At 39.2% G+C, this 16,113-nt stretch overlaps 1 protein-coding gene across 2 annotated transcripts in view; it reads right to left on the bottom strand.

The window, feature by feature from the left end:
• Positions 1-9,543: 9,543 nt before the first annotated feature.
• The window catches only part of GALC (galactosylceramidase), a 50,779-nt gene continuing 44,209 nt past the window's right edge, over positions 9,544-16,113 (bottom strand). For both annotated transcript variants that reach the window (XM_019744385.3, XM_074327084.2), the window contains 2 exons: positions 15,587-15,663; positions 9,544-11,447 (listed from right to left, as the gene is read on the bottom strand). In XM_019744385.3, coding sequence (XP_019599944.2) covers positions 11,283-11,447; positions 15,587-15,663 — 242 coding nt within the window. In that variant the 3' untranslated portion in view covers positions 9,544-11,282. The remainder of the gene's footprint in view (positions 11,448-15,586; positions 15,664-16,113) is intronic.

The raw sequence follows: 16,113 nt of genomic DNA on the forward strand, positions 1-16,113 counted from the left end.
CCCCCTGGGAGAATATTATTGTGTCCCTCATACTGAAAAGCCATCAATACACAGGTAAGTTTTCGTATCACTCACTTACATTATGGAAAGTTGTATCCTCTGCCTGTGTCCAGTGGCGGCCTTCCAATTGACCGGCTGCTTGTTACCAAATAGAGCAGTAATCCACTGCAGCAAAATCACAGAGGCCAAAGTCCACACTGATTCCCAGAGCATATGGTACCACATTGCATATAAAATCTTTAACATGGGCTTCAAAACATTCCCTACATTTGGTTAAATACACCACACAATTCAAAAACATTAATCAATGCAGGCTGTTAAGCAGATGCAGAAAGTAGTAAACTGTCTTTTCAGTGTAATCTTCAGATCACTTAATTTTTTAATGTTTCCCTCCCCTACTGAATGTAAGAACTATAAATATCCTGTTGGAATAAAATCACTTCAAATTTCCTGTTCAACAATCACCCACAATCCTCAAAATGTTTGCATTTCTCTTAGTTGAATAACAATTATCAATTCTATAGAGTATCAACTTCAATTGTATTAGTGAAGGAAGGAAAGGTGGAGAAGAGAAGGAAGAGGAAGGTGGAAAGAAGGAGAAGAAAGGGAGGAGGGAAAGAAGTAGAGGGAGAGGGAGGAAGGAGAGAGGGAGGAGGAGGAGGTAGGAAGGGGAAAAGGAGGGGAGGGTGGGGGGGTGGGGGGACAGGGGGACACATTTTAGAACAGCTTCCACTTATCCATGGGCTTGAATTAAGCAAAAAGCTATTTTCAGAAAAATATGATCAAATTATACTACTTTTGACATACAAATAAAACCAGCCTTTCTTTCAAGTGAAAGACAAAAACAAAACAAAAAACCAAGTGTTAGGAAGTATGCACCTAGGAACAGAAAGTGTACAGCACTGTGGTTTGCACCTCATGCCTCTCGACTACCTCTTGATCCTAGTCTAAGTTGTCACCATGTTTCGGCACCATGACAGTTTAAAATGTTGTAACAGTTCTGTGCGAGTGATAAAGACAGTCCTTTTTAAGCAGGTCACATATCTAGAAGAATGCTATCTACCATAAGGCTTACCACTATTACTTTAAAATGAAGTAAAATACCATTTGTAAAATGATTTCACTTGATGAAACCATTTTGCCAGAGTAAAAATGTACGAGGCACAGTATGATCACCTTCAGTATGGGAAACAATGGGGGGCAAACCATATTGATTTAGAAAAATACCACCTCTTCGGGTAAGCAAGATTTGAATTAAAGAAATGCAGGTTTACAAGTCACAGAATTTCAGAGTAAGAACTGGAAAGTATCTCATTGACCGACCAGCCTAGCTTCTTGGCTTGACAGAATCAGCAGCTGCAGTCCAGAAGGCTTACGTGGTCGAACCAAAATCGGATAAATAAGTAGCAGAGCCAGCATTCAACCTAGACCGTAGGACTCAAGTTCAATACTCTTACCATGGTACTCCTCCTAGACGTGTGCTGTGGTCTGAATGCTTGTGTCCCCCCCAAATTCATATCTTGAAATCCTAATGCCCAATGTGATGGTATAGGAGGTGGGGTCTTTTGGAAGGTGCTTAGCTTATGAGGATGGCGCCTTCATGAATGGGATTAGTGTTTAGGGAATTCAGAGAGCTCCCTAGCCCCTTGCACCAGGTGAGGACACAGTGAGAAGTTTCTGTTGTTTATAAGCTGTCCAGTCTGTGATATTTTGTTATAGTAGCCGGAACAGACCAGGACACTGCATGATGTAACTGGCAACGTACAGTGCTTTCATCTAGAAGCTTGGCTGGGTCAGCTTCAGTAAATGCAACTCATGGTTATGAGTGGCCATGTATAAATACAGCATATGAAATCGAACCTGATCAGAAATCAAGTCCTTGCTGAGCACCTACTGGTAAGCCTGCACCAATGCAGGCAATATGAAAGGGTGAGACACATTCTTTACAGCCAAAGAGTTAAAAGCTACCACCTGAAACAGCATCAAAGTCGTCATGGTACATGGTTCAAATTATTAGCGTTAAAAGATGTGGAAAATGTCCATGAAGGCTAAATGTTCAAGTACACAGGTGGGTACTAGACTACTCAGGGGGAATCACTGCATAAATCATATAAATGTCTAACCACTATGATATACACCTGAAACTAATATAAAATAATACTGAATGTCAACTGTAACTGAAAAAAAAAAATTTTAAAAATAAAGCTGCTATAAACATCATTGTGCAGGATTCTCACACACACACACACACACACACACACACACACACACACACACACAATGACACAGGTGGAGAGTTTCACTTCCAGACATGATAATTGCTGTGAGCAACTGCTTCAGAGTTAAACAACAGGCCTCCCAGGACCGTGATCCCTGAAAGCAGAAACAAATGAGGCAAACCCTACGATCCCCAATTTTTGTCTGGAGGCATTTACTAGATTCCAGCACAGCAAAGGGACATCCAGAGCACGGGGTCTTGTGCAGCTATGGAGATAGACACCAGAGTTCAAGGGGGCTGAGGCACCCGAAATACGCAGTGCAGGGCTCCTGACAGAAGAGAGCGATGCAGAAAGAGGCCCAGAATTCTGCAGAGGAATCCATTTGTGTCTCTGGCTCTAGACTAACCTATGTATTCAGAGTGTGAAACTTCAGGGGCCAGGCAAAGAATCACAGGGGAAAGTATAGTTACCAAGGATCTGTTAGCTGAACAACTATGAAAATTCTCACAGGGCTGGGAGAGATTCAAGATCTGAATAACCACAATGGTGGGAACTCATTCAGCTCCCAGAGAATTCCATGCCTTAGAAATAGGGCCGTTCTAAACCTAAAGTAAAGGCTGCTCTATAGTTGCCCTAACAAAACCCTCAATGCACCCCCCAAAATCAAACTGTCAGACCTGAAAGGAAAAATAGAAGACACACCATTGTATTTGGAGACTTCCACAATCCTCTCTCGGTAATTGATAGAACACGTAGACAGAAAATCAGTAAGGACATAGAATTCTTAAATAACATAATCAGCCAACATGACTTCATAGATAGTTGTGAAACATTACAGCCAACCACGGCAGAATGTGTATTTTTTTTTTTTTTTTTTTTTTTTTTGTGGTACACTAAGACAAATTGGGTTATAAAACAAGTCTAGACACATTTAAAATAACTGAAGTCAAAGAGAGCATATTCTTGGACCACAACAGAATTAAGTTAAATATCAATCACACACAAAAAAAATCTGGAAAATCCTCAAATATTTAGAAATTAAACACTATGCTTCTAATTAGCACTAAGGTAAAAAAAAAAAAAAAAAAAAAAGAAGGAAAATTAGAAAACATTTGGAACAGAACGAAAATAAAAACATGATATATCAAAACGTGGGATGCAGCTAAATCAGAGTGTAGAGAAAATTTTACAGTGCTAAAAGTCTGTAATTTTAAAAAAGATCTAAAATTAAAGATCTACTTATATCTTAAGAAGAGATAAAAAGAGCAAATTAAACCCAAAGTACAAGAAAGTAAATAAAGGTACAAGCAACCATCGATGAAGTAGAAAACAAAGAAACAACAGAGAAACATTTTAGGTGGTTCTTTGAAAGATAAATAAAATTGACAAAACTCTTACTAACAGATTAAAAGAGAGAATGCACAAATTGGCCCTATCAGCCCCCAAACTCTCTCCATGACCTGCTTTGTGACACTGGAACCCTGTCTCTTTTGCCAAACAGCACAGAGGGTTCCGCAGGGACTTTTCAGGACAAAGGAGCTATCGTCCTTGTTCTACATAGTGTGCTTTTTTTCTTCTTGCTCCTGTGGTGAGCGGTTGCACGCAGCACTTGGGACACTCAGTGATGTATCCCTTCCACTGAGGAGTGGAACAACCAGTGATACTTACCCTCCATTGATTTTCAGCAAACCCGAGGTGGCTTCCCAGAAAGTTTCACCAGCAGCAATCAGAAGGCAACCTCCCAGCATGTCTCAAACACACCCCAGAAGGCAGTTTCCTACTTGCCAGTCCCAGAATGCACCATCTCAGCAAACTTCTATGCCAACCACAGTGCCACAGCCACACCACCTCCAATGAGAGTTGAATCTCAGCTTTGTGAAAGAAAGCCCTCTTCCAAATGGGCTCCTTCCTTGAGTCCTCTGCCCCAGCCATGGAAATGGCTGGTCTCTATATCTGCTATTTCTGTGTCTTTTAGAGTTCTCATTACCATTTAGTAGTGAATCCCATTGCTACTTAGTAACTGATGAATTCTAAGACTTAATAACCTCACAAACTCAGAAAACAAAGAGAAATGTCTAACCGCTATGCTGTACACCCTTACACCTGCAACTAATATAAAATAATACTGAATGGCAACTATAGCTGAAAAATACAAAAAGAGGAGGACAGGAGGGAACATTTCCCAACTGGTTTCATGAGGCATCAGACTGTTACCAAAACCAGACAAAGACATTACAAGAAAAAACTAGACCAATATTCCACATAAACATAGACACAAAAACCCTAAACCAAATATTGGCAAATCGAATAAATCAATATATAAACAGGGTAATAAACCCCACTGCTCGTGACATATGTCAGGAATGCAAAGTTATTTTAATATTTGAAAAATCAAACAATGTGATATACCACTTTATAAAATAAAGGAGAAAAATCATACAATTATCTCCTTAGGTGCACAAAAACATTTAACAAATTCAATCTTTATTCATAATAAAAATTCTCAGCAAACTGGAAATAGAAGGTAACTTTTCCTGCATAAAGGAAATCTACAAAAAAGAAAAACAAAATACTGAGAACGAACCAAGAAGGCAAAGTAGATAAACGCTGTGCTTGCCTCATCCCATGAACACAACAGAATTACAACTAAATTGTAGAACCATCAACCTGGAGAACCATCTGAAGTCTAGGTGAATGGAAGTTTTATAGCTAAGGATATCAAGAAGACGCCACTGCAAAACTGATAGGACAGACGGAGACGCAAAACAGGCCAGCCCCAAACTTCCATGTGGCAGATAAAAATTGGGAGAGATATCTCTGCAACAGAGGCTCCCCACAGAAGAGCAAGAAACCCAGCCCAATACTGGCCCCCACGGCCCAGAGTACTGGTGCCGGGAAGAGGAGCTCTCACAACTTCTGGATGTGAAAAACAGTGGGGATTCCAACCATCCAGGTGGGACGAAGGCTGCAGGAAACCCAGACGTCCTCTTAAACGGCCTGCGCACAGACTCACCCCAGGCACTCACCTTGGGTTCTGGCGGAGGGAATGGTGACTCTGGGGGTGTCAGAGGCATACGGGGGGGCGGGCAGACTGAGGTATATGGCTTCAGAGTGTGGCCTGGAGGGCAGTCAGCATTTTCCCTGTGTGGTCCTTCTCCCATGCAGCCAGCAGGTGGGTGCCATCTTTCCTGATGAGCCCACCCACTATGCTTACAGCCAAATCCAAATCTGATTGGCCTGGTGAACTCCGCCCTGCTGACTCACTGTGATTATGCCACACCTAACTCCCTACCACCTGAGGCAGAAGCTTATCAGAACCTGCAACCAGCAGTAGGTGGCAGCAGGACTCAGGGTGTTCTGGCTTTTTGTGGAGCTACCCCAGGCCCAGTACTGGTGGCAGAAATCCTCAGTTTACAGCGTGGCCTCACCCACATGCCTCCAGGTCCCACACAGGCAGCAACCAACTGTGGATCACATTGTAGCTCCTACCAGGTAGTCCCCGACTGGTCACAGGCTGTGGCTGACCTGAGGCTGCACCGGAGCCCCTCCCAAGAGGCCCCAGAACCAACATACTTGGAGGTTGGCTTCAGACCACAGCAGAGAGCTGCCCAATTAGCCCCACAAGTGGCAAACACAAAGGGCAGTCTCAACAGGCACCACAGCCCACTGAGGTGAATCCCACTCTATGGGGTAAGCCTCCTACACAGGAGTGCAAACCCCACAGCCAATCAGCCTGAGGGTCAATCCCACTACTGACATGCCAATAGCAACCAAGGCTCAACGATAACAGGAGAACACACACAATCCACACAAAGGTCACTCCTGGAGCACCCAGAATAGGTGACCAGGAAGACGGTGCCTCTGGACCTTACAGGGTACCTACTACATAAGGCCACCCAGCAAGAGATGTAGAAGATCTACCTAACACAAAGAAACATAGAGGCAGCCAAAATGACAAAACGAAGAAATGCATCCCAAATGAAAGAACAGGAAAATACTCCAGAAAAAGAACTAAATGAAATGGAGGCAAGCAACCTATCAGATACAGAGTTCAAAACACTGGTTATAAGAATGCTCAAGGAACTTAGTGAGAACTTCAACAAAGAGATAGCAAGCACAAAAAAATGACATAGAAACCATAAAATAGAACCAGGCAGAACTGAAGAATACAGTAACTGAAATGAAGAATGCACTAGAAGAAATCACCAGCAGACTAGATGAAGCAGAGGATTGAATCAGTGATTTGGAAAACAAGGTAGCAGAAAACACCTGAATGGAACAGCAAAAGGAAAAAAGAATTTAAAAAAAAAAAAACCCATGAGGATAGTTTAAGAAACCTCTGGGACAATCTCAAGTGTAACAACATTCACATCATGGGGGTACTAGAATAGAAGAGAGAAAGCAAGGGATTGAGAACCTATTTGAAGAAATAAGGACTGAAAACTTTCCTAACTTGGCAAGGGAGCTAGACATACAAGCCAAGGAAGGTCAGAGAGTCCCAAACAAGATGAACCCAAACAGGCCCACAAAAGAGACACATTATAATTAGAATGGCAAAGGTTAAAGATAAAGAGAGACTCCTAAAAGTAGCAAGAGAAAGGCACCCAGTAACTTATAAGGGAGCTCCCACAGGACTGCAAGCTGATTTCTCAACAGAAACTTTGCAGGCCAGAAGAGATTGGCAGGAAATATTCAATGTGATGAAAAGCAAGGATCCACAACCATGACTTATCCAGCAAGGTTACCATTTAAAATCAAAGGACAGATAAAGAACTTCCCAGACAAGAAAAAGCTAAAGGAGTTCCTCACCAAACCAATATTCTAAGGAATGTTAGAGGAACTTCTTTAAGACAAAAAAATAAAAAAATTAAAATTATCAATAATAAAATGGCACTAGTTACATATCTATCGATTACTTTCAATGTCAATGGATTAAATGATTTGATCAAAAATATAGGAAGGCTAAATAGATAAAAAACAAAAACCCTTATATATGCTGCCTACAAGAGACTCACTTCAGATTGAAAGATACACACACTCTGAAAGTAAAGGGATGGAAAAAGGGTTTTCATGCAATGGAAACAGAAAAAAAAAAAAAAAAGTGAGGTAGCAATACTTATACCAGACAAAATAGACTTTAAAACAAAAGCTATGAGACAAAAACTCAGTAATCCCACTCTGGGTGTTTATCTGAAAAAACCCAAAATGCTACTCCGAGGGGACGTGTGCATCCATATGTTCATTGCAGCATTGTTTACCATGGCCAAGATATGGAGGCAGCCTGGGTGTCTATCAATGGAAGAATGGATAAAGAGGAGGTGGTACATATATATAATAGACTATTGCTCGGCCATGAAAAGGAATGGGTTCTTGCCATCTGCGGCGGCATGAATGTACCTGGAGGGTACTGTGCTGAGTGGAGTATGTCAGACAGAGAAAGATAGGTGCAATGTGATTTCACTTATATGTGGAATCTAAAGAACAAAATTAATAAACAAACAAAACAGAAACAAACTCATAGACACAAGGAACATTTTAATGGTTGCCAGATCGGAGGGGGGTTGAAGGAATGGGTGAAAAACTGGAAGGGATTAAGAAGTACAAATTGGTTGTTACAAAGTAGTCATGGAGATGTAGGGTATAGCAAAGGAAATATAATCAATAATATTGTAATAACTGTGCATGCTGTCAGATGGGTACTAGATTTACCAGGGTAGTAGATGGGAGTGGGTTTGGGGGAAGGGTGAAAAAGGTGAAGGGATTAAGAAGTACAAATTGGTAGTTATAAAACAGTCATGGGGATGTAAAATACAGCATAGAGAATATAGTCAATAATATGGTAATGGCTATGTATAGTGCCAGGTGGGTACTAGACTAGTCAGGGGGATCACTTATTAAATTATGCAAATGTCTAACCACTATGCTGTACACCTGAAATTAATACAAAATAATATCAAATGTTAACTGAATGGAGTTTATTTCTGGATGTACACACATGATCAATTGATTTTTGACAAAGGATGGTCTTTTCAACAAATGATGCTGAAAAAAATGAATATCCATATGGGGAGGAATAAGCCTCAATCCTCATCTCTAATTATATACAAGAATTAATGCAAAATGGATCAGAAACTTGAATGTAAAAGCTAAAAACATAACACTTCTAAAAGAAATCAAAGGGAAAAAATCCTTGTAAATTTGGGATCAACAAAGATTTCTTAGGACACCAAAAAACACCTACTATAAATGGAATAAAAGATAAATTAGACTGCTGAATTAAAATTTTGCTCTCTTCAAAAGATACAGACTTGGACCAAACAATTAACAAAACATACATCATATGACAATTAAGTTTGCGAACTTATCCTAGAAAAAGTGCTACTACGTACCTCATTGCTGAATATCACTACAGTCACCTTCGAATACTCCCCTTGGGAAGCTATGCACTGACACCAGTGCCTAGTCCACCCTTCTAAGCAATTTTGGAACTCTTTCTGGGATGGCTATTAGAGCCATTGTTGTATTACCCTTGATGTCCTGAATGTCATCAAAATGTCTTCCTTTCAATATTTCCTTTATCTTTGGGTAAAAAAAGAAGTCATTGGGGGCCAGATCAGGTGAGTAGGGAGGGTGTTCCAATATAGTTATTTGTTTACTGGCTAAAAACTCCCTCACAGACAGTGCCGTGTGAGCTGGTGCATTGTCGTGATGCAAGAGCCGTGAATTGTTGGCAAAAGGTTCAGGTTGTCTAACTTTTTCACGCAGCCTTTCCAGCACTTCCAAATAGTAAACTTGGTTAACTGTTTGTCCAGTTGGTACAAACTCATAATGAATAATCCCTCTGATATCAAAAAAGGTTAGCAACATCGTTGCAACAAGTTCATGTACTTAATTGTCAGACCTAGTATACATGATTTTTAAAAAAAGAAACTTGCATCTGGAATATATAAAGAGCTCTTACAACTCATTAGTAAGACAACCCAATTTTTAAAATGAGCAAAAGATATGAACAGACATTTCACACAAAAAATATATGAATGACAAATAAGCCCATGAAAAGGTGCTCAACGTCAAATGCACCTGCTACACACCCATAAGGAAGGATTAAAATTAGAAAGAACAACAATATGAAGCATTGACAAGAATGTGCAGCAACTGAAACTCTTAAACATTGTGATGGGAGTGTAAAATCAGACAATCATTTTGGAAAACAGTAGGGCAGTTTCTTATAAGGTTGAACATATACTTACTTTCCAAAAGGGCCAGCAATTTTACTCCTTGGTATTTACCCAGAAAAAATGAAAACATATGTCCACACAAAGACTTGTATGCAAATGTTCATAACAGCTTTATTTGTAAGACCAAAACTGGGGGGACAAACAAATTGTGGTATAATCCATATAATGGAATACTCTGAAACAAGCAGCAAACCATTGACATACACAGCAACACAGACAAATCTCAAAAGCATTATGCTGAATGAAAGAAACCATTCACACAAAAAAGTACACAGTTTATGATGCCACTTTTAAAGTGTTTTGGAACAAAAAAAACTTATCAATAGTGATAGAAATCAGATTCGTGGTTGCCTGAGATGGGGGTAAGAGGAAATGACTGCACAGGTGTACAACAGACGTTTCTGGAGTGATGGAAAAATTTTTTTTGATATCTTGGTTGGAGTGTTGGTTACATGGATGTATCCACTTATCAAGACTCATTGAACTGTATACTTAAAATGAGAACACTTTATTGTTGTAAGTTATACTTCAGGAAAGTTAATTTTAAAAAAATATATGTAGGGACCTGAACTGGAAATCACTTAGACTTGGTTTTAATTTAAAATTTTTCTCCGTAATCTAATTTATTCTAATATTTAGTTTCTTGCATTTAATAGCAATACAAAACTTCATATCAGTTTAGCCTATGTTAAACCATTACAAATTCCAAAATTGAAGAATTAGTTCACTAAAGTTTTAAACTTTCATTATAAAGAATTCCAGAGTTTACTTTACCCACAGGAATAATTGAGTTGTTTCTAGGAGGTACACTAATTCTTAAACATAAATTATACTGCATGAGAAATATGCTCACCCATGCTTAAATATATTTGTAGTTTAACGAAATAAATGCATCTAACCAAACCAAATACTAGATGATCCAATTCTATGGACTAGTAAATAGCTAAGTGTTCCCCTTCTTCCACGTACAAAGAGATAAAAGAATTCATTAGCTACTTTAGTCTGTTACCAGTGACATACGAGAAGCCAGACATGAAAGGTAAAATAAAATGAGACGAGAAAATTGCTATAATTTCATCTTTAGATCTACTTCCAGCATTGGCTATATGGGGTTTTCTTCTTCCAGCCACCCGGGTAAATGTTCATAGAGAGTTAGAAGGATTATAATAATAAAAGTTGCATCCAAAAGAATTTAAAAATGCAGATAGCCCAATTAATCTGCTAGTATTTATTATTGTAGACATAGCATTAGAGGTAGGTTATGAATGAGGCATTTTTTCAAATCATCCCACTCATCATATCTATAGTTCAAAAGCATCATCTTAAAAAGGAAAAGAAAAAATACTTTGTAGAATGTGTTTTTAGGATAACATGTTGAAGTGGTTTTCCAAAAGCAGCCCTTCCAGTGTTCTTCAGCTTCCTTGTACAGCAGCATCACGTTGAGACGAGAACGTCAGCTCACTCTGGCCCACGTCAGCACTAATACACGCATCTCAGTGAGGACGCGTTATTTGCAGCTGCATGATCGCTTGCAAATAAGATGGCGAGAGCGACCCCCAGCATTAACACAGGCTTCGCGGTCTGGACCAGCCTAAGGATGGACCAGTGCACAGTGTGAATTGTAGGGGACGTCAAAGACTCACCTGTTTCTCCTTGGAATTAGTTCTAAAAAAAAAAAAATCTCCCACAGGATCAAGCAAAAATGTATTTTTCTCCCCATTTGCTCTTCATTATTTTTAGCCTCCAAACGGCTCACGTAGTGATCCATCAAAACAAGAATTGGCTCTGAACCAAAACCCGAAAGAAGGAAAATCCAAAGAGTGTCTTATGGTGCTCTGTGCATATCAGGGTGGGCTTCCACATGAAAGTTGTCGAACTGTGCGAATTCGAAGGAGTGGGTTCCAATCGCGGCCCAGCCATTCTTCGGGAAATTCACACGGACGTCGGTCCAGAGAGGCTTGCCATTCAACATGCCAGAGGAGAAATGACCCTGGGGTAGAGAGAAAGGCATCCCTTGGAGACGCTTGAAAAGGATTCTCTCAAGTCTGGTTCCTAATAACGCATAGCCCACGTACTTAGTGGAGCTGATATCCTTCTCACTTAAGACTTACCACAGCAACACACAATTCCAGACGTTGGAGCAAAAGTTGGAAATACAGGAAAAATTTTCTCAGAGGAAATTCTTATCTACCTACGTAAATAGTTTCCAAGGTACAAGGAATACCTCAGCATCTCCTTGTACTCCACCAAAATGTTGTAAAAGTGACAAAAATGTAAAACTTTTCAGAACATGATTGTAAACGTTTAGACAAGAGTCCACCAAAGTGGAAAAAAAAACAAAAAAAAACAAAAAAAAAACATTTGTTATTTACGAGTTGTGGCTAATACCTACCCCCTCTTAAGACATGACTGCTGGAGCCAAACCGTCCGTTTATTTAATGCCTTTTTGTCCCCATGTACAAAATATCACTTCAATGTCATATGAAAAGCCCATCCTTATGTTAGAAAAACAGTAACCATCAGTGAGGACTGGGGGAGGGAGGAATGTCAGAAGGGAAGTATCCATAGAAAGGACTCACTGGTCACTGGCAGAGAAAGACAAAATAATGTCCTCTTCAGATGGCTGTCATGCCTACCTGGCTAAGTGCTTTGCACACAAGTAAGCAGTAAATGCTAGCTTGCTCTTATTACCATGATAGCACATCTATGAGCATACATTCACAGCATGCCAATTACAGCTAAACATTTAAAACTAGCTCATTTCCAAGGACCAAGAGCTAAAGATCCAAAACACTAGGCCAAGACCCAAAATACAATTTGCGTTAAAGTCGTATATTGCAATGGGCCTTAACTTAGTAACAGCGTTTTACAGATGGAGATACTGAGACTTCAGATTGAAAATCAGAGCCACGTACATTCCCATCACTACTGCACAGCTACCTTCAGCTCTAAAAGTGCTTATCGAACATCTTCTGCCACTCAGGGAGCAGTGAATGCTAACACTGAGCCAAGGACTCATATACACAAATCATATTAAGCACAAACCGGTGTAACAGTACCTCATCTTCGCCTCCCACCCCGACCCCTTGCTCCCCAGGTGTCAGCCAACCTGGCCTCCTGGCTGCTCTTCGCACAAGGCCAGTCACAGCGGCCTCATCTGCTTAGATTGCTCTTCTCATCATTCCGGTGTCTGTTCAAACATACCCCCCGACCTCTCTATCCAGAGAATCCAGGCAGGGGAGCTGCTTTATCTCATTGCCCCATTTTTTTCTTCAATTTTTTATTTATTTATTTATGTACAAGTTTACTGTCTTAGAACAGGTAGGTGTCAGCCAACTATGGCCCAGAGGCCAGCCACCTCCTGTTTTTATAAATAGAATTTTATTGGAACACAGTTGCACCCGTTCATTTACCTATTATCTATGGCTCACTACACAAGCAGCGCTGAGTAGCAACAACACAGACCACAAGGCTCACAAAGGGTAAAACATTTGCTATCTGGCCCTTTACAGAAAAATCTGCCAACCTCTGTCCTCGCAGAACACAGGCTCTAAGAAAGAAGGAACCCTGTCCGTCTCACTCATTTCTACATCCCTAGCACTTAGAAAAGTGCACACAGTAAATGCTTAATAAAAATGTGTTAAATGAAAGAATAAAAACCATTTAACCCTGAAGCAGCCTGACAGAAGATACCTCCATTTTACAGATAAAAATTAACAGAAGCTCAAAAAAGGTGAAATAACTTGCTAGAAGTCTCAGGATGCATCAGCAAGAAAATAGGAATGCTGGTCTGTCTGGTCCCAAACACACCTACGCCTGAGAATATTATCTTAAGTCATTAAATAGAAAAGTAAATGTACTAGAATAGCAAAGATGATTCTGAAAAAGAAATAATGAGATACAGCATAGGGAATATAGTCAATGATATCGTAATAACTACGTATGGTGCGAGGTGGGTACTAGACAAATCGTGGGATCACTCTGTAAATTATATAAATGTCTAACTGCTATGCTACACCTGAAACTAATACAAAATAATATCAAATGTCAACTGTAACTGAAAAAAACAATTTTTTTAAAGAAGAATGAGGAATTAGGCCACCAGATAGCCACACATTCATTCAAAGAGTATTCACTGGGCTCAGGTGGGACAGTGTGTGTGCCAGGCACCTTCCCAGGTGCTGGAGAGCCAGTGGTGCTTAAAGCAGGTAGAGGCCTGTCATTGTGGAGCTGTGTTCTAGTGCAGGGAGTAGGACTGACACAAACAATCAGCAGAATGTGTGTGATGTCAGGAGGTAATAAGAGCTTTGGAGAAAAATAAACCAAGACAAGAGGGACAGAGAGTGAGACGAGTGCTATTTTATCTAAGGTGGTCGGGAAAGAGCTTTGAAGGAAGGAAGGGAGTGAGCCGTGTAATCAAAGATTTTAGAAGTTAACACAATTTAAAGTGTGATATTGGATAATAATAAACAAACAGAAATGTAAAGAACACAGAAATGTTCAAACACAAGCCTATGCACATGTGATGATTTGTTGCATCAAAAAAGTGACCTTCAAATCATGGGCAAAAGGACAGTCTTAATAAATGATGATAGCTATCTATCCATTTGTTTTAGAAAAATTATATTGGGCTCTTCCCTTTACAAATCACAGATAAATTCCAGAAGGATTAAAGACTTAAACATAAAAAATAAAAAAATAAAATCCTAAACTTTGTTTAGTTTGGGGGGAAAAAATGTTCCTAACCTAAGGAAAGGAGAAAGCCTTCTTAACCCAAAATAAAACATAAAAGCAATGAAAAAAAAGTGAAATATTTGACAATACCAAAATTTAAAATTTCTATTCATGAAACATACCATCAGCAAAATTAAAATACACATCATGAGAGAATAGAAGAAAATATTTGTGACACAGATAACAGACAATGGGTTACTACCCAGAATATATAATAAATTCATACAGATCCACCAGAAAAAGACAACACAATAGGAAAATGAGGAAAGAACGTTAATGGATAATTTCAGAGAAGAGAAACTACAAATAGCCAATAAATATAAGATGTGTAAAATCCCTAATTGTCAAGGAAATACAAATCAGGTCAGTTAGTTTGAAAACAAATCTCTAAAACTCGATAGTATCAAATATTATTGTAACTGCTATAAAAATTGAGTTTGGCTAGCAAAATTTAAAACGCAATTGCACTTGACAACATCTGCCTAAACAAATAACAGGATATGTGCACCCCAAGAGGCACATAAGAGATCCCTCCCCTCTATCTACACGTAAAGGCCGCCCTTACTGCCTCAGTTCACTAGAAAAGGGAGGAACGAGGAACAAAATTATGCCCATCAAGTGTGACATAGTTGAATAAACTATGCTACATCCAAACCAGATAGTCAATACATTTTGATACCACCTGAAGAATTAGTATTGTCTTTTTTTTTTTTTTTTTTTTGGTTGGGTAAAAGAAGAGAACAAGTTCAAAAAGTTATTTGAATTCCCTTTTTAATCCCTATTATAATCTGAACAAAATTATGACAGGACTATCTTGGTAGAGAGCAGTATATTATACAGAAGAATCTCTCCACATAGCATCCCTTGGAAGCATGCCAATCAATAACTCATGATCAAACAGTGATTCTGACAAACGTTTTTAGGTGCCCATGGTAGTAAAATTAACCTGGTATCTCATCTGACAAACATATTCATGGAAACCAGCTTCTAAAATATTGTGCTGACAGTCGAAAACCAAATTATTTTCAACCATCAAAAATAAATGTATGTGACTCTGCTTGTACCTATAAGCTCCAACTATAATCTTGGTTCAGGCAACTTGAAAAAATAGTTCAATTGTTGACTTTATCTACCAATCACTCCTGAGTTTAAAAAACAAAAACAAAACTTTAAAAAATACTGGGGTAATAAAGTCACCTGCTGATGGTTCTCATGTGGGTTTACCGTGACACATACTATAGTCCTAGGGAGGAATGGTTTGCTGGTATCATGGCAAATTCTCTGCCTGTTTCCATTATTTTATCAATTTCCCCTTCTCATTTGGTAACAGAAAATGCTAGAAAGGCACAAGAAAAGAACATTTTACCTGAAGGCATTCTGATCAGCAATACTTACGTTAATAGTTAAAGTGAGTGTATACCATTCTTGTGCTGTAACTTCAGCCTTTCCTAAAGCGTATATGATCCATCCAGCTGTAACACAAAAAGATTATCTTAATTGATATATTTCTAAAATCTAAATCACAGAATCACATAAGTCAATGGGGGTTCTCAGGTGGCATTTGTATGTAGTAAAGTCAGCCTCAATAAAGACCTACATTTCCAGATCTACACCTGATTTAAAACATTACATTTTTCATTCATGCACACATTGAACAAGCATGTATTGAACTTCTAAGCTGAGCTCACAAGAGAACCAGTGAAGTCAACTCACAAACCAACTACAGTCTAATGCATTTGCACCTATGGTTCCGGGATATACTTATACCTGATTGGACTTAACATGGAGGATAGGGAGTATCAAAGACTCCCACAAGATTTCCAGCTATATAATTGATCACATGGTAATAGCATTCACTGAGAATTACAGACAGAAGATAATGAGCTAATTTTTGGATGTAGTATATTTGAGTGCCAGAGAGA

Source organism: Rhinolophus sinicus, chromosome 3 (assembly GCF_057876585.1).
Source record: "Rhinolophus sinicus isolate RSI-liver-muscle chromosome 3, RSI-T2T, whole genome shotgun sequence".
Taxonomy (NCBI): domain Eukaryota; kingdom Metazoa; phylum Chordata; class Mammalia; order Chiroptera; family Rhinolophidae; genus Rhinolophus; species Rhinolophus sinicus.